This window comes from Lathyrus oleraceus, chromosome 3 (genome assembly GCF_024323335.1).
Source record: "Lathyrus oleraceus cultivar Zhongwan6 chromosome 3, CAAS_Psat_ZW6_1.0, whole genome shotgun sequence".
NCBI classification, from domain to species: Eukaryota; Viridiplantae; Streptophyta; class Magnoliopsida; order Fabales; family Fabaceae; genus Lathyrus; species Lathyrus oleraceus.
Window position 1 is genome coordinate 486792978 of NC_066581.1, and position 20540 is coordinate 486813517.

The 20540-nt window shown below is 35.5% G+C and overlaps 1 protein-coding gene and 3 pseudogenes across 1 annotated transcript; 2 read left to right on the top strand and 2 right to left on the bottom strand.

Annotated features, from left to right (window-relative positions):
- Nucleotides 1-7893, bottom strand: part of LOC127128313 (50S ribosomal protein L2, chloroplastic-like) — a 29461-nt pseudogene extending 21568 nt beyond the window's left edge.
- Nucleotides 7894-11216: 3323 nt separating this feature from the next.
- On the top strand, nt 11217-11819 carry LOC127129456 (NAD(P)H-quinone oxidoreductase subunit 5, chloroplastic-like; annotated as a pseudogene).
- A 986-nt stretch (nt 11820-12805) lies between these two features.
- LOC127131785 (photosystem II protein D1) lies at nt 12806-13417 on the bottom strand (the record flags this gene model as incomplete). The annotated part of the gene is made up of 1 exon (XM_051060691.1): nt 12806-13417. A coding segment is annotated over one exon (612 nt), but the record flags the coding sequence as incomplete, so codon positions are not given.
- Nucleotides 13418-13420: 3 nt separating this feature from the next.
- LOC127131786 (photosystem II CP43 reaction center protein-like) lies at nt 13421-13981 on the top strand (annotated as a pseudogene).
- The last annotated feature ends 6559 nt before the right edge of the window (nt 13982-20540 follow it).

The window sequence follows — 20540 nt, forward strand, 5'->3', positions numbered from 1 at the left end:
CCAGTTATGGCCTCTTGGTAGGTCACAAGCTCATCTTGATCCATGAGTAATACATCACCTTGATTATTTATGAGATGTCCATATCTCTCAGGAAGGTGACATATCCTGCTTGACCTACGTTGGTCTTGTTCTACTTGAGCAAGTTTCTCTTCCACAACTACTTGTGTTTCCTGCTCTAATTCCTCCATAGGTGTATCAATGCCTTGTGATTCTTGAATTTCTTCAAGCTCTACTTTCCTCCCACTGATTCCTTTGGAAATAAAATCCCTTTCTAGGAAAACTTCAATTCGAGCAACAAACACTTTGGCCTCAGAAGGATTGTAGAAGTAATACTCTCTTGTTTCTTTAGGATACCCCACAAATAAGCATTTGTCAGATTTAGGCTCAAGATTAGTTGAAATTTGTCGTTTCACATAAACTTCGCAACCCCAGATCTTCATGTAAGACATATGTGGTTTCTTACCACTCCATATCTCATATGGTGTCTTCTCAACCTCTTTGGATGGAACACAGTTAAGTGTGTAAGTTGTTGTCAATAGTGCATGTCCCCAAAAGGACTTTGGAAGATCGGCGTGACTCATCATGGATCGGACCATGTCTAACAAGGTTCGATTTCTTCTCTCAGATACACCTTCCATTGAGGTGTTCCAGGAGGAGTAAGTTAGGATAGAATCCCACACTCTTTTAGATGGTCATCAAACTCTAGGCTTAAATACTCACCACCTCGATCTGATCGAAGAGTTTTAATATTCTTACCTATTTGGTTTTGTACTTCATTCTTGAATTCCTTGAACTTTTCAAAGGACTCTGATTTGTGTTTCATTAAATACACATAACCATATCTACTAAAATCATTAGTAAATGTGATGAAGTACTGAAAACCTCCTCTGGCTGGTATGTTCAATGGTCCACATACATCAGTATGTATGATAGCCAAAAGATCATTAGCTCTTTCACCTTTTCTTATGAATGGAGACTTTGTCATCTTTCCAATTAAACAAGATTTGCATGTCTCATATGATTCATAATCAAAAGAGTCCAAGAGTCCATCTTTATGGAGTTTGGAAATGCGTTTCTCATTTATGTGGCCTAATCGACAATGCCAAAAGTAAGTTGGATTTAACTCATTAGATTTTATCCTTTTAGTATTAATGTTATAAATAGGAATTTCAAGATCAAGGACATATAATCCATTGTTCATTTGTGCAGTAGCATAGAATATATCATTCAAATAAATGGAGCAACAATTGTTCTTTATTATAAATGAAAAACCAAACTTATCCAAACAAGAAACGGAAATAATATTCCTGCTAATTGCAGGTACATAATAACAGTTCTCTAACTGAATCATTAAACCACTAGGTAAAGTCAATACATAATTTCCTATGGCTAAAGCAGCAACCTTTGCTCCATTGCCAACTCTTAGGTCAACTTCACCTTTTGCCAAATCTCTACTCCTTTTTAGCCCCTGCACATTAGTACAAATTTGAGAACCGCATCAAGTATCTAATACCCATTATGCAGAAGTAGATAAATTAATTTCAATAACAAAAATACCTGAAGTTGAAGTCTCTACTCCATTCTTCTTATCTTCCAGGTACTTTGGGCAGTTCCTCTTCCAGTGTCTGGTCTTACCGCAATGGAAGCAGGTGCCTTCCTTTGTTATGCCTCCACTAGGATTCAAAGTAGGAGCAGTGGGTTTGGGTTTGACAATTTCCTTGCCTTTCCCTTTATCACCCTGCTTGGTGAGTCTTTTGTTCTGTCTCTTTCCATTTCTGATCATCAGAATGGACTTCCCTTTTGACTTCAAATTCTGCTCAGCAGTTCTTAACATGGCTAGCAGTTCAGGAAGAGATTTGTCCATATCATTCATATTGAAATTAAGGACAAATTGACTGAATCTATCTGGCAACGATTGCAAGATCAAATTAGTCGCAAGTTCCTTTCCGAGGGGAAAACCCAACCTCTCAAGGTTCTCCACATACCCAACATCTTGAGCACATGGGGACCTACAGGGGCTCCCTCAGCTAACTTGCCTTGAAAAAAGGCTTTTGAAACTTCAAACCTTTCATGCATTTCCTACTCTTGATAGAGCATCTTCAGGTGTTCGATTATATCGAACGTTGCCATGTTCTCATGTTGCTTTTGCAACTCTGAGTTCATGGTAGCTAGCATGAGGCAAACAGTTCCGTTGGAATCATCGACATGCTTCTTATAAGCATCTCTTTCTGCCTTAGGTGCAGTCCTAGGAGGTTCCTCTTCAGGAACAGGTTTCTCCAAGACATACAACTTTCTATCATGTTTGAGGACAATCCTCAGATTTCGGTGTCAATCCATAAAATTTGTCCCAGATAGTTTTTCCTTATCAAGGATTGATCGTAAAATGTTGTTAGAGGTGTTTGTTGTCATGGTAATCTACATGAAAATAATGAAAATGTAAGTATCAATAACATATTTAATTAGGCCTTTAATTAAATATGCTCCCACTATTTTACTCAAAACAAATGACCCTCACCATTTTACTCGGAAAATCCCGTTGGAAGATTTTCTAGTGGGTCGAGACCCACATTTCACTTTGTTTTAAGTTCGTGTAGGCGGATTACATAAAACTAGGTTATTTTGGTAGGAACTCCATCCAATTGTATCTAATACAACTCTCGAATATTTAAGTTGGGTGAATAACTCTTTATTCCAATCCATCACATGGATCATTTCCAACTATTGCTTCTAAACATATATAATCTTATTATAATTTGTTTAGTTAAGTTTTACCCATTGTTTTAGCAATTGGTTATTACAATTATCCCATCGCACCTTATTAATATAGAATATGCACCTCGCGTAGGCGAAACCTACATTATTCGATACTAGTCTTGGTGAGTGCTAAAACTTGGAAAACATAAACTTAATATTTAATTTGAAGGAATTTGCAATTATTATGATCTCACTGGCTTATTTATCATATAAATCGTCTTTCACATGCATCAACATACATATAAAATGAAACAGTTATGGCCCCTAGCGCAATTATTCTCCCAAGCCAATGAGAGAACCTAAGCTAACATAATAACGATCTAAGCTTTTCCAAGCAAGATCTTCAAGGTTGTCCTCCTTTGATATTGTATTCTTCTCTTTCTTCATAACATTACATTACATAAAATAAACTCGTTTTACATACGAGAGGGTGAGATGAGAAAAGAAGTTACATTAAGAGATTAAAAGAGAGGCACGACACGCAGGTCGTATTTTAAAATCCCAAAACAAAATAAAGGAAAACTAAGGCCATAACCGATCACCATAAGACAATAATAATAAACACATTATTATTATTAATTTAAATTCTGTTAATTAAATAAACCAAATTAAATTTCGGCGACCGATCACACTATGCAGAGCTAGCCAGGGGTTCCGCTGCCCGGTCAGCGGACAGGGGTTTCACAATTTGTATTTGAACTCCTTTTGTATCTGCCTGTTCAACTAATTCAATACCTTTTTGCATTGCTTTACGAAACGAAATTCTATTCAGTAATAGTTGGGCTATAAATTGTTCAAGAATATGAGGATCTCTATAAATATTTGAAATTTTTGTAATTCCAAGCTTGATTTTTCGGTTCACACAATTTACTTTTTTTTGCACACAAGTCTTTAATTCTTCGATTCTTTGAGCCTTAACCTCTTCTTTTAATAATTTTGGAAGTCACATATAGATTATCACTTTAATCCGATTGATTCTTTTTTTAATCTTTATTATTCAAATTCCATAGCCAGAGATATCAACATCGAATTCCAAGGATCCATTTATTGTATTTAGTATATAATGCACGATACAATATCAGATCATTTTATCTTCTTTTATGTTCTTGGAATAAATTATTGGTTGTTCAAACCAAATAGAATCATAACTTTGAGTTGCAGCAAGTCTGAAGTCAAGCGGATGTATTTTTTGTTCCATAACCCCTCACCACTCTATATCAAATGATACGTCTTATTTGTCTACTTTATATATATATATATATATATATATATATATATATATATATATATATATATATATATATATATATATATATATATATATATATATATATATATATATATATATATATATATATATATATATATATATATATATATATAATATATATATTTATTAATCTATATCTTTATATATCTTTTTTCTTTTTCTGCTGCAGAATAAAGCAATTAAAAAAATAGAATAACATGCCCATCTCCACAAAATATAATTCGATCTTTCAATCTTTGAATATTATTAATATTAATTACCATTCACGCTTTGTTTGTGTTGTGACTCGACACAAATTGATAAATTTCTTAATTAATCATTATTAGTGATGAATACTAATTGTAGCGTCAAATAAATATTAAGGAAATATAGGTCAACACTCATGTTGTTGATTGAGAACCACCAAATCAACGACTCAATGAATGGTAACGGTAGGTAAATATAAATCTTAAGCACAATATATTTATTTTGTATCCTCCGATTGATTTTTTTTGAATATTAATTTTGTAACTTCAAATGAATGTGATAGGTTAATAGAAATCTTAACGACGATATTTATTATCATTTTTCGCAAATCCTCCGAAGTTTAGAGTAGGTGAAAATTCTCCCAATTTGTGGCCTACCATTTGATCTATTAAATAAATAGGTAAATGCTCTTTTCCATTATGGATAGCAATGGTATGCCCAATCATTACAAGTATAATGGTAGATTTTCTGGACCAAGTTTTTATTATTGCCTTTTCCTTTTGTGTTAAGCTTCTTTGTTTTTCTTAATAAATGATTCACTAATTTTTTTTTTGTGAACGTGTCATAATTGTTAATTATTCCTTTTATAATTTGTAAAAAGTGCATTTTTTCTCTTATATTTTATATTTCAAATTTTTTAAAATCAAATATAGAATCTCTAAAAAAATAAAATCATATAATGTCATAGTAAATTGCTCTTTTCTTTTGTAAAGACGAAGAAACAAATTCTATTTTCTCTACGCTCCACTGACTATTTACTACAGCGACGAAGAATCAAATTATCACTATATTTTTTTCTTTTTCTAGTTCTTCTTCCAAATGCAGGATAACCCCAAGGAGTTGAGGTTTTTTTATACCAATTGGCGCCCTCCCTTCACCACCCCCATGTGGATGGTCTACAGGGTTCATAACTATCCCTCTTACTACAGGACGCTTGCCTCGCCAACGTTTAGCTCTGACTCTGCCCAAAGTTTTCTGGTTTACCCCAACATTCCCTACTTGTCCGATTGTTGCTTAACAGTTTTTTGATATCAAATTGAACGAGAATTGAGATCCAAAATGCAGTGGAAATTAAAAAAAATTCTCCTTTAGTGATCCTTACGAATGGGCATGATCAGTGATAGAATCGTTACCTCTTATGGCGATTGAAACCCTTGATGCAGATCGAATGAGTGATCACGAACGTTGAATGGTGACAACACCTCTATTCAGTCCACACAAACTTATCCCTTTAATCTCAGTGCTAGCTACTACGAATGAAGGCTTTGAGTGAGAGAGAGGGAGAAATAAAATTTCAACTGTACAAATGCTTCTGCATAAGGGTTCTATTTATAGAACCACTTGTGTGGGCTGCAAGCTAAAAATCCCACTTAAGTGTATGTGGCCCATATCTTACGATATGCCAAAATCACTTAAGCGTGTGGTACCTTACTATATTTCGTATTCTACTTAAATACACCACACCTTACGATGTTCTATAATTCACTTAAGTGCACCGTACCTTACGGTGTTCCTTATTTACTCTATCTCTCATCAATCCGTCCTTTTGTATGTGTGACCCTGTAGGTTTTCGCGACATTAGCAATTATATTAAATCACGTATTTAATATAATAAATAATAAGCGGTATCTAGCAACACATCACTGCTACCCAAGACACGAAAATGTCATGTGATATGACAAATCCTTTTGTGATAATACTTATGTGTTTAATTACCCTTTTACCCCTATATCTATACTGAACACAAGGCATAGACCGTGTCATCCTTGTCCAGTTCAATATTGGGCCGTAGACATTTATCCTGTTATGCAGGATGGGAAAATTCCATCTAGGTCACTCATGTCCCTCAGCATGCTTCGTAGAGTACCCATCAACTATCTTTATGGTCATCCAGTTACGGATAATGTTTGATCAGTAATACAACATTCGACTCTACATCTAGGGTCCATAGTGGTTTCAGGTCGAAGAGTGGTATACACCACTATCACCATGAGAATAACTTATGACACTTTGCATAATATTCTATATGGTATTCTCATAGCGGGTCAATCCAGTACAAATATTACTCCTAATATTCATACCTATGTTTAAGACTAGATAACTCCTTATCCATGATCCATGAGATGTGATCATCAGTCTATATACATAATAGTCTTAATGCTTTAATGTTATCCCACTTTACAACAAAGCTCGACTATGAATACTTTAAGAATAGTGTCCTTATGTTTAGTGGGATCTCATGATTATGTCACACTTGATACATTAAACGAACTATCTATTTTAGGAACTTTATTAAACAAACATAATAAATAAAAAGCCTTTTATTATTAATAAATAATTCGATACAAGTACCAAAAGTATTGACCTCTAGGGCTTACACCAACACAAACGGACCTCTCTAGAAGGTAATTTTAATGTTCCTGATCTACCCTCTTTTGCAATCAGTTTCGCTACAGCACCCGCTGCTCTAGCTAATTGTCCACCCTTTCAAAGTGTTATTTCTATGTTATGTATGGTCGTGCCTAACGGCATATCGGTTGAAGTAGATTATTCTTTTTCATCAATTAAAACCCTTTCCCAAACTGTACAAGCTTCTTCCAAAGCATTCAGCTTTCTGAATGTAGATTATAATATCTATACATATGCATCTTATATATCGTTTATTTCGTAGATTATATATGACATAACGAAGTACCATACCACATGAGTGGATATATAATCTACGAATCAAAATCTTCTGAATGACTCATGTTATGATCTTCTACATCCTATGTCTTTCTGTTCCGTTCCTTCACCTGACTTATGTTCTTCATGTAGCATTCAAACTGAATGACTCTATGAAATTACGTTGCTACTTACACCTAGTACAAGTAACATAGGAGACATTTGTATTTTTTCGCGGGGGAATCCTTAGAATTACCACTGCTTCGCTTTCAATTTGCCTTTGACCATCAAATGAAATGTGAATAATCCTTGTCTTCCCGTTATTTGAAACGAGGAGCGCTTCGTGTTCTGTCGGTGCTTGAAACAATTTTGTCTTCTCCATATTACTATATCTCTAGGGTCAATAATTGTATATTAGGAACTACTAAACTCAATCACTTGCTTCCGTTATTCTTTAGTTTTCTATTGAAGTCTATCTACTCCAATTGGACCAGTGATTGATTTCTAGGTTTCGCTATAAACCTAATTGGTTACTTTCAATTATGTAAATCAATAGTTCAAACCGCACTAAAAGGTAGGGTATTTACCATTTTTATAGGAATTTATGTACCATAAACAATGGTATCTCCAATTATAGCCCCTTTGGGGTGTAAAATATATCTTTTCTCACCATCCCCATAGTGTATGAGACAAATGTGTGCATTTCGATTAGGGTCATATTCTATAGTTATGATTCTACCATATATGCCTTTTTCATTGCGTCTAAAATCAATTTTACGGTATAGACGCTTATGACCTCCCCCTCTATGCCCCGCGGTAATGATTCATATGGCATTACGCCTTTTACCATAATGATGTTGTCCAGAAATCAAACGATTTCGTGAATTGGATTTCACTTGACTATTTACGGCTCCATTGCGTGTGCTCGGGCTAGAAGTTTTTGATAAATGTATCACCATGTTATGTTATTAAATGTATTTTTATTAAATTTCTTTTCTTTCTAAGAGGTGGAATAGAATAACACGGTTGAAGCGTAATGATCACACATTGTTGATGAATTTAATCTTCATCCCAGAATAATACTACAAGATATGTTTCCCCTACTTCCTTATTCACCCTAATAATAATGTCTCTGTCAATTTTTTCCGAGAATTCAGATATCCATTTTTGATTCAATTCAGAAATATCCAAAAGTAATATCATAATAGGTCACATTCTTCTTCTTCTACTCTTTCTTGGGAGTCGATGACTATTCATAGCTATTACCTTGACACCAAAGAAGAGTTTCATCCAATGTTTGATTTCTGTCCTAGTTGATCCTTATTCAACATCAAAAGTATATTGATTATTTCCCCATAACCGAATACTTTTTTCTGTAAATACTGCATATTTGGATCCATTCATAAATCTATTTTATTCTTTCTTCCCTATGAGTTCTAGTCTCAATAAGAATACTAGTTTTTTTACTGTTCATATATTATAATATAAGTTGAATATACCACACCAATTTGTTATGTATGAGTGATGAGATTCCATTGATACAGATCCAACCGCTCTTGTTTCTCGGACACATGGTCAGAACTTCGTCTCAATTCAAATACTACTAAATTTAAAAATGATGAATTATTGAAGTTTATATCATTAACTATTCTATTTTTATATTATTAATGATGATTTTTGTGAATAAATGAATCAAAAAGATAAAAAATATATTTTTCCGTTAGATTTTAGATTCACTTAAAAAATTGAAATTATAATTGAATATGTTTGTTGTTTGTGAGAACCCCTTGAATTATTACATTACTTGATTGAAAGGGTTCTCGATGATTTATGGAAAGTATATATTTATATGCTTTCCATATTTTGCTTTCTCAGATTCTTTTAGTCAATTATATGTAAATGAACCATAACTATATAGTCCTATTCCTAATAGATTGATCCCAAAATAACATATCCAAATTATAAGAAATCCTATCGAGGCCACTATTGAAGAATTTATACCTTCTAATTTTTTATTTTTTCTAGTATGTAAATAAACCGCGAATATGGTCCAAGTAATAAAGGCCCAAGTTTTCTTTGGATCCCAATTCTAATAGGAACTCCATGCCTCGTTAGCCCATACTGTTCCTGAAAGAATACCTACCGTTAAAAAGAGAAAATCCAGACTAATAATACGATAACACCAACGATCCAATTGTTGAATAAATTGACACCTGTAATAATTTTTAGAAGAAAAAGAAGTTCTTCGTAAAACATTGTTTCTTTCATTCCTATTCATGTATTGATTTCAACAAAATCAACTTTTTTTAAAGAATCCAAATTCTTGCTAAAAGAAAGAATTTGGATGACTTCTTAAAACGTAATGACTAAAATAGCCACGGATAATAATGATCCACATAAAAGAGCTGAATAGCCCAGTATCATGATACTTATGTGCATCATTAGTCAATGGGATTATAGAGCGGGTACTAATATTACGGATTGATGTATTTTGGTTAAAAGACCCGAAGTCGCAAAGCCTTGGGTAAGAATAACATTTGGTGCAATTATTGTACTTAAAAGGTTTTTATCCTTTTTTTTAAAAGGAACTATATGAAAAATGGAAAAACCCCATAAAAGAAAGATTAGGGATTCATATAAATCACTAAATGGCAAATGTCCCGAAAAAAATCAACGAGTAATTAATAATCCCGTTACACATAAAAAAGTTATTATCATGGTTTTTTTGGATAAATCATATAATCCTACAATTTCATTGACTAATAAGATTATCAAATGAATTGAAATAACAATCAATATAAGGGAAAACGATATATGAGTTAATATATGCTCTAAAGTTGAAAATCTCTCTCTCTCTCTCTCTCTCTCTCTCTCTCTATATATATATATATATATATATATATATATATATATATATATAAAATATGAAAATAAAAAAGTTATGAATACTCAGAATAGAAATAGGGAATTGAATTCATTATAGGACTTATGATTCTTTTAATTTAAAATAAAATATAGTATGCCATGTTGATTTCAACAAAATCAACTTTTTTTTTTAAAGAATCCAAATTCTTGCTAAAAGAAAGAATTTGGATGACTTCTTAAAACGTAATGACTAAAATAGCCACAGATAATAATGATCCACATACAAGAGTTGAATAGCCCAATATCATCATACTTACGTGCATCATTAGCCAATAGGATTGTAGAGCGGGTACTAATATTACGGATTGATGTATATTGGTTAAAAGACCCGAAGTCGCAAAGCCTTGGATAAAAATAACATTTGGTGCAACTATTGTACTTAAAAGGTTTTTTTATTGGTCGGTTTTCACTTTGTACTTTTCAATATTGGGACCATTGTGCAAAGATTAAGAACAATTAAGAATATCCAATTCTATTTCTATATCCACTTTTTTATTAACTGTACTCCTTTACAAAAGAGATAAAACAAATGAATAAGAAACAAAATTCATCAAGAATCTAAATATTTTTTATTCTTTATTTTTTTTTTGGTATGGAATATACACATCAATCTTCATGGATCATACCTTTCATCCCTCTTCCAGTTCCTATTTTAATAGGGGTAGGACCTCTATTTTTTCCCACGGCAACAAAAAAATTTGTCGTATGTGGGCTTTTCCTAGTATTTTATTGTTAATTATAGTTATAATTTTTTCCATCGATTTATCTATTCATCAAATCGAGAATAGTTCTACCTATCAATATGTATGGTCTTGGACTATAAATAATGATTTTTATTTAGAGTTTGACTACTTTATCAATTCACTTACTTCTATTATGTCAATATTAATCACTACTATGGGTATTCTAGTTCTCATTTATAGTGATAGTTATATGGCTAATGATCAAGGCTATTTGAGACTTTTTAATTATATGAGTTTTTTTAATACTTCAATGTTAGGATTAGTTACTAGTTCAAATTTGATACACGTTTATATTTTTTGGGAATCGGTTGGAATGTGTTCTTATCTATTAAATATTAATAGGTTTTTGGTTCATACATCCTATTGCGGCAAATGCTTGTCAAAAAGCATTTGTAACGAACCGTATATGGGACTTTGGTTTATTATTAGGAATTTTAGGTTTTTATTGGATAACCGGTAGTTTGGAATTTAGGGATTTATTTCAAATATTCAATAACTTAATTTATAAGAATCAGGTGAATATTATTTTTGTTACTTTGTGTGCCCTTTTGTTATTTTGCGGATCAGTTGCAAAATCTGCCCAATTCCCTCTTCATGTATGGTTACCAGATGCTATGGAATGTCATACTCCTATTTCTGTTCTTATACATGCCGCGACTATGGTAGCAGCGAGAATTTTTCTTGTAGCTCGACTTCTTCCTCTTTTCATAGTTATACCCTCCATAATGACTGGAATAGCTTTGATAGGTATAATAAAGTAGTATTAGGAGTTACTTTAGCTATTGCTCAAAAAAATATTAAGAAAAATTTAGCATATTCTACAATGTCTTAATTGGGTTATATGATGTTAGCTTTAGGTATGGGCTCTTATCGCGCCACTTTATTTCATTTGATTACTCATGTTTATTCAAAAGCATTATTGTTTTTAGGATCTGGATCCATTATTCATTCAATGGAAGCTATTGTTGGATATTCTCCCTATCAAAGGAAAAATATGGTTTTTATGTGTGGTTTAACAAAACACACGCCAATTACAAAACGACTTTTTTAATAGGTACACTTTCTCTTTGTGGTATCCCACCTTTTGCTTGTATTTGGTCCAAGGATGAGATTCTTAATGATCGTTGGTTGTATTCACCAATTTTCGCAATAATAGCTTGTTCCACCGTAGGATTAACAACATTTTATATGTTTCAAATTTATTTACTTGTTTTTGAAGGATATTTAAATGTTCATTTTCAAAATTTTAATGGAAAGAAAAATAGTTCATTCTATTCAATATCTTAATGGGGCAAAGAAGAAAAAAAAATATTAAAAAAGAAAATTCATTTATTAGCTTTATTAACAATGAATAATAATGAAATGACTTCTTTTTTTCGGGAGAGGACATATTCACATAGAAGAAATCGAAATGTCAAAAGCGTAAGACATCTTTTTTTTTATAGTACCCATTTTGGTACTAAAAACATTCCTTTTTTTATCCTCGTGAATTAGAAAATACTATGATATTTTCTATGTTTGTATTAGTACTATTTACTTTCTTCGTTAGGTCCATTGGAATTTCTTTCAACCAAGTAGGAATAGATTTGGATATATTATCTAAATTGTTAATTCCGTCTATAGATCTTTTACATCAAAATTCAAAGAATTCTGTGGATTGGTATGAATTTTTTATAAATTCAACTTTTTCGGCGAGTATAGCATTTTTCGGAATAGTTATAGCGTATTTTTTCTATAAACCTATTTTTTCTTCTTTACAAAATTTGAAATTATTTAAATTTTTTCAAAAAAGTGTTCCTAAAAAAATTATTGCTGATAAAATAATCAATATTGTATATGATTGGTCATATAATCGTGGTTCTATAGATGTTTTTTTTTGAAGTATCTTTAATTGCGAGTGTAAGAAAGTTAGCTAAATTCAATTCTTTTTTTGATAGACAGGTAATTGATGGAATTCCAAATGGAGTTGGTATTTGATAAGTTGGCTGCAATAGGAGTATAAATTATTTTCTTTTTTTTGTTTGAAGAGATTCATGGAGGGGGGGGGGGGGGGGGGGGGGGGGGGGAGAGAACGACGGGAATTCTTTTTCTTTTTCTGTATATATATGTATACAGAAAAAGGATACTAACAAAAAGTAAGGGAGTAATATCCACAATGTTGATATTACTCCTTTACAAAAACTCGTATCTTTAAACCAAAATATTATCCATTTATAGATGGAGCCTCAACCGCAACTAGGTCTCGAGGGAAATTATGAGCATTACGTTCATGCATAACTTCCATACTGTTAGCACGATTAATAATATCAGCCCATGTATTAATTACACGACCTTGACTATCAATTACAGATTGGTTAAAATTAAAAACATTTAAATTGAAAGCCATAATGTTGATACCTAACGCGGTAAACCAGATACCTACTACAGGCCAAGCAGGTAGAAAGAAATGTAAAGAGCGAAAATTGTTGAAACTAGCATATTGGAAGATCAATCGGCCAAAATAACCGTGAGTAGCTACAATATTATAGGTTTCTTCCTCTTGACCGAATCTGTAACCTTCATTAGCAGATTCATTTTCTGTGGTTTCCCTGATCAAACTAGAAGTTACCAAGGAACCATGCATAACACTGAATAGGGAGCCTCCGAATACACCAGTTACACCTAACGTGTGAAATGGGTGCATAAGAATATTATCCTCAGCCTGAAATACAATCATAAAGTTGAAAGTACCAGAGATTCCTAGAGGCATACCATCTGAAAAGCTTCCTTGACCAATTAGGTAGATTAAGAAAACTGCAGTGGCAGCTGCAACGGGATTAATAATACTGCTTCTCAAGCTCAAGCATTTAATTTTCTAGTTAGAGACCAACGTCTTAGAGCTAATGTAGGCTATGCTCAAGGGCCTACCGGTTTAGGTAAATATCTAATGCGTTCTTCGACCGGAGAAATCATTTTTGGAGGAGAAATTATGCATTTTTGGGATCTGTGTGCTCCCTAGTTAGAACCTCTAAGAGGTCCTAATGGTTTGGACTTGAGTAGACTGAAAAAAGATATACAACCTTGGCAAGAACGTTATTTCGCGGAATATATGACTCATGCTCCTTTAGGTTCTTTAAATTCCGTGGGTGGCGTAGCTAAAGAGATTAATGAAGTCAATTATGTCTCTCCTAGAAGTTGGTTAGATACTTCTCATTTTGTTCTAGGATTCTTCCTATTCGTAGGTCATTTATGGAATGCGGGAAGAGCTCGCGCAGCTGCAGCAGTATTTGAAAAAGGAATTGATAGAGATTTTGAGCCTGTTCTTTCCATGACTCCTCTTAATTGAGACATGAAATCCCATGCTTGACGTAAGAATCACTTTGGTTTTAGTATACATATTGGTTTGAGTTGTGGAGATCATATTGAAAAAAGGTTTTGTTTTTCAATTCATTTATATCTAATATTTTTTTGGGCTCGGCTATATCACCACTTAGCCGAGCCCGAAAAAACTGAGTCAACCAAAATCAATAAAAAAAACCAATTTGCCAAGAAAAAGGAGAGAGGGGGATTCAAACCCTCGATAGTTCTTTGTTTCGAACTATACCAGTTTTCAAGATCAGAGGTATCAACCATTCAGCCATCTCTCTGAAAGATAATTTCTATTTTATCTTTATTCCACTTAAGAGAACATGACCATACAAATTAATACCCTTTTCTCTATGATAAAGATATATCTCTATGATAAAGATATCCAGTGTGAATCTATTGGTCTAGTTCTTTATCCGTATATATTATATATGCATGATCCAACATGCTCTTTTGTGAAATAAAAAAAACTATCCCTCGATCCATGCCTCAATAAGGAGTGTCATCTAAAATCAATGAATTCGTGATAAAACCTTCCATAAGGAGAATTTATTTTTTATTTCTTTTTGGAAGGGGTCAATAAAGGGTTTGGGGATCAAATGGTATAGTTCTTTTGTTGGTAAATTAGAGGATTATAAACATGACTACTGCGTTTCAATTAGTTGTTTTTGCATTAATTGTTACTTCATCCATTTTATTAATTAGTGTACTTGTTGTATTTGCTTCTCCTGATGGTTGGTCAAGTAATAAAAACGCTGTCTTTTTTGGTACATCATTATGGATTTGATTAGTATTTCTAGTGGGTATTCTGAATTTTCTAATCTCTTGAAACTATTCATTCTGGATCAAAAAATGAAATGACCCCTCCCCCCGAATTATAAAGAAAACTAAACAATTATTAATGGGAGGGGTTAAATTCCTTCTATTGGAAAAAGCTTATATCTGATACTTAATATGATATATAGATATATAGTAAAACTAAAAACTTGAATATTAAAATATTCCTTTTATTTTCTGAATTTCATATTATTTTATGAATATAGAATAATAATCTATATCTTCTATATATATAATATATATCTATATATTAAGAATTCTTAATAGAAACGAATATTAATAGAAAATTGTCTATTTCAAATAGAAAGATATAGATTTCAAAATGGACTCTCCATTCATTTGATTAGATAGATAAGATCACCAAAACTTCATGATCTGTTGGCGAACTTATTCCAATTCAATAATAGATCTCAATATTATGCCTTGAAGAGGACTCGAAACTCCACGCTGTTTAGCACGAGTTTTTGAGTCTCACGTGTCTAGCATTTCACCATCAAGGCATCAATCATATTCTATGAATATGATATCTATCTTATGAAATATATTACAAATATATAGTGTAAGATATTATTAGATATCTTATTATATGATAATATAGATGGGATAGAATTTTTCGTTGTTCCCTAGTAGCTCAGTGGTAGAGAGGACGGCTGTTAACCGATTGGTCGTAGGTTCAAATCCTATATTCTACTATATTGGGGACTCCTAGTTAATACAATACCTATGTGTAGATTAAGGATATTCCTTTGTTCTACAGTCTGAGGCTAATCTATTATTTATACTATATATAAATATAGTATTTATAAGAAATAAAAAATGTAAGACTATTTTCTTTCAACCTCAATCATAGTTTATTTTCTTATCCCTGAGGTCCTTCCTCTTTTAGCCGGTTGTGGGCGAGGAGGGATTCGAACCCCCGACACCGTGGTTCGTAGCCACGTGCTCTAATCCTTTGAGCTACAGGCCCCACCTTGTCTCTACTAGATTTGTTCCCCGAAGTACCCTATAAGAAACATTTACTCTTCCTATCTATTTTTGGTTAAGAATATGTGAAAGCGCCTCTCTCCTATAAGAATACAAATAGAATAAGGATTTTGCGTTCTGAGGTGTGAAGTGGGATAGATTTGATAATGGGGGTTTAGAATAAGATGACCTTTTCATTCTTATTTTCTTTTGCTATTGAAAAAGTGAATAAGAATGAAAAATGTTAAGCTTTTTATCATCCTGGCACCGAGCTATTTTTCTGTAGGGCCTCCCCTATACTATCGTCACTGTAGTAGAGTTTAACCACCAAGTTCGGGATGGAATGGTGTGGTTCCTCTATGCCTAGGACACCAGAATATCGAACCATAACGAAAGAAATACATGAGATAAAAATATATTTACTTTTCATTGTGAGCATGAGGTCTTAATTCTTGACTAGAGAGGACACCAAAGGCCTCCACCCTTCCATTCCTATCTATTTAAGGGGTGGGGACAGAGGTTTTGGTTTTTTCATGTTATCAAATAGTTGAACAATAAAAATAGATGAAGAGTTCCTGATCGAATTGACCAGGTCATGTAGGAACAAGGTTCAAGTCTATCGGTCTGTTAGAATGCCTCAGCTGCATACATTATTGTACTTCCACTTGACACCTATCGTTAATGAAAAACGACTTTTCTCGCCGTGACCTTCAATTCTAAAAACTTCTTTTGCTCCACCCCCGTAGGGGAAGATTCTATGCCCTCCAGGGAGACTCTAGGGAAGTTGGAATAGGAGATCACTCATCTTAGGGTGGGCTTACTACTTAGATGCTTTCAGCAGTTATCTGTTCTGCACTTGGCTACCCAGCGTTTACCATTGGCACGATAATTGGAACACCAGAGGTGCGTCCATCCCAGTCCTCTCGTACTAGGGAAAGGTCTTCTCAATGGTCTAACGCCCACACTAGATATGGACCGAACTGCCTCATTATATTCTGAACCCAACTCACATACCGCATTAATGGCTGAACAACCTAACCCTTGGAACCTACTACAACTTCAGGTGGCGAAGAGCCGACATCGAGGCACCAAACCTTCTCGTAGATGTGATCTCTTGGGGAAGATTGGTCTGTTATCCCTAGAGTAACTTTTATCCGTTGAGTGACGACCCTTCCACTCGGAACTGTCGGATCACTAAGGCCGACTTTCATCCCTACTCGACAGGTGGGTCTTGCAGTCAAGCTCCCTTTTACGTTTGCACTCGAGGGCCAATCTTCGTATGGCCCGAGGAAACCTTTGCATGCCTCCATTACCTTTTGGGAGGCCTACGCCTCATAGAAATTGTCTACCTGAGACTGTCCCTTGGTTTGTCTTGGCACAAGATTAGAATTCTAGCTATTCTAGAGTGGTATCTCACTAATGGCTCGATCCCCTTGGAAGGGGGCCTTCTTTGCCTTCCACCTAAGCTACACAGGAATAGCCTAAAGCCAATCCTAAGGAATAGTGAAGCTTCATAGGGTCTTTCTGTCCAGGTGCAGGTAGTCCGCATATTCACAGACATGTCTATTTCACCGAGTCTCTCTCCGAGACAATGCCCAGATCGTTACACCTTTCGTGTGGGTCGGAACTTACCCGACAAGGAATTTCGCTACCTTAGGACCGTAATAGTTATGGTTTCCATTCACTGAGGCTTCGGTCTCTTGTTTCCCTTTCATCAAGTCACCAACTTCCTTAACCTTCCGGCACTAGACATGCATTAACCCCTATACATGGTCTTACGAATTTGTGGAGACATGTGTTTTTGGTAAACAGTCGCCCGAGCCTAGTCACTACGACCCCCTTTGTGAGGAGGCATCCCTTTTCCTGATGTTACAAGGCTATTTTGCCGAGTTCCTTAGAGAGAGTTGACTCGCGCCCCTAGGTATTATCTACCTACCCTCCTGTGTCAGTTTCCGGTACATGTACCCTCTTGTTGTAGGTTGTTCGAACTTTTCCCGGGAGTATGGTATCAATTACTTTAGCGCTAAAGTGTGTGCCTCATACTTGTACTCGAATTTTGGATCGAGGAATTTTCTCTACCCCTTACTTACCCTAGAAAAAACAAGGAGTCATCTTTTGTTCTTGAATCGAAAACCATCTTTCGACTAACCTACCCTCCTCCGTCCCTCGGGACCAACAAGGGGTAGTACAAGAATATTAACATGTTACCCATCGACTACTCCTTTCGGCCTGATCTTAGGTCCTGACTTACCCTCCATGGACAAACCTTGTGGAGGAATCCTTAGGTTTTTGGGGCATTAGATTCTCACCAATGTTTTCGTTACTCAAGCTGACATTCCCACTTCCGCTTCGTCCAACCTTGCTCGCGCGAGTACTTCTTTCTAAGGTGGAACACTCCCCTACCGATTCATTTTTACATCCCACAACTTCGGAAAATCGCTTAGCCCCGTTCATCTTCGGTGCAAGAGCGCTCGATCAGTGAGCTATTACGCACTCTTGGAAGGGTGGCTGCTTTTAGGAAAACCTCCTGGATGTATCTGCACTCCTACCTACTTTATCATTGAGCGATCACTTAGGTGCCTTAGCTGGTGGTTTGGGTTGTTTCCCTCTCGACGATGAAGCTTATCCCCCATCGTCTCACTGACCGACCTTGACCCGTCGGGGTTATATCTAGTATTCATAGTTTGCCTCGATTTTGTACCGCTCCCGTGGCCTGCGCTGAAACAGTGCTTTACCCATATATGTCCAGTTAACTGTTGTGCCTCAATGCATTTCAGGGAGAATCAGCTAGCTCTGGGTTCAATTGACATTTCCCTGCTAACCATAACTCATCCACTGATTTTTCAACATCAGTCAGTTCAGGCATCCACTTAGTTTCACCTAAACTTCATCGTGGTCATGGATAGATCACCCAGGGTCGGGTCCATAAGTAGTGCCAATAGCCCTATGAAGATTTGCTTTCGCTACGTCTTCGGTGGTTTCCCTTAACCAAGCCACTGCCTATGAGTCGTCGGCTCATTCTTCAACAACCACGCGGTCAAATCCCTAGCTCCTCCCACAGCTTAGGAGCTTACGATTTCATGTTCTGTTTCACTCCCCGCCAGGGATTCTTTTCACCTTTCCCTCATGACACTACTTTACTATCGGTCACCCATGAGTATTTAACCTTGCAAGGTGGTCCTTGCTGATTCACACGGGATTTCACGTGCCCCATGTTACTCGGGTCAGAGCATAAGCTAGTGATGCTTTCGGCTACTGGACTTTCACCATATAGGGTGAAACATTTGACTGCTTCGCCTAGCAGCACGACTCTTGTATTTCTCTCCCACAATCCCGTTTTCACGGTTTAGGTTGCTCCCATTTCGCTCGCTGTTGCTACGGGAATCGCTTTTTCTTTCTTTTCCTCTGTCTACTAAGATGTTTCAGTTCGCCAGGTTGTTTGTTGCCTACTCGTGAATTCAACAGCAGTTCGAAAGGTTGACCTATTGGGAATCCTCAGATATATGCTTATTTTTATCTCCCCGAAGCATTTTGTCACTTACTACGCCCTTCCTCGTCTCTGGGTGCCTAGGTATCCACCATAAGCCTTTCCTCGTTTGAACCTCGCCCTTCAACTCTATGCCATCCTAAGGTGCTTCTAGATGGAAGGATCTTATCAACGTCCATAAATAATAAATCATAACATAGCTAAAACAAAAAAAAATGAACCAGTTGGAGATAAGTAGACTCGAATCGCTGACATTCGCCACAAGGTAAATCACCACCTCTCAAGCCCCAACTGATTCTACCATAGAGGCCAACTATAGGCAATAATCCTCAAAACACAACCTACATCTTTCATCATACTGTGCTCTCCAAAGAGCAACTCTTCTAAAAATATAAAAGGGTGCTGAGTTGGAATCCTATACAAACAAGGATTCTTGTGGTTCCGGAAGATCCAACTACAGGAGAACCGAGAACGAAAAGATTCTCCCCCCTCTTTATCTGCCCGACTCTTTGCTCTTAAGAATGTAGGTTTTAAGTTAAGAATGAGTAATTACACTTCTCCGACCCTTAACTGTTCAACCTAAGAACAAAGAACTAAGGCATTTTCAGGTTGAACAGGGTTTTATGGTCGGTCCGAACCCTTGGATGCCAAAGGTGTCCTTGGGGGTGATCTCATAGTTCCTACGGGGTGGAGACGATGAGGTCGGTCCATGAATTTTCTTTCCTTTTGTTTTCCCGCATTTCACTCAAGGGGTTTAAGGGAGATATTACATCAAGCTGTTTACAAGGGCCAACTTGATCCTTTTCCCCAGGATTTCAGATGAGGAAACCCTAAGAGAGCCACCGACTCTAACTACCATCCATGTATGATCCATACTAGATCTGACCAACTTCCCATCCTACCTCCTCTATGGATAACCCATCTTTGTCTCAATAGAGTCTTTCAGTGGCATGTTTCGGTCCTCTTTCCCATTACTTAGAAAAAGTGATCAACCAGTTTAGGTACAAGATACTATCATTATCGCCTAGACAATTAGACATCCAAACCGTAATCGTAACGACCCAATTGCAAGAGAGGAGCTCTACCAACTGAGCTATATCCCCCCGAGCCAAGTTGGAGCATGCATGAAGGAGTCAAATCTGTCTTTTAGTCTTTTCCTTGGTGCAGCTGGGCCATCCTGGACTTGAACCAGAGACCTTGCCCGTGAAGTAAATCATCGCACCTACGGTCCATCCAATTGGGAGAGAATCAATAGATTCCTTTTTGGGAGAGATCCATCCTTCCCGAATGCAGCATACAACTATCC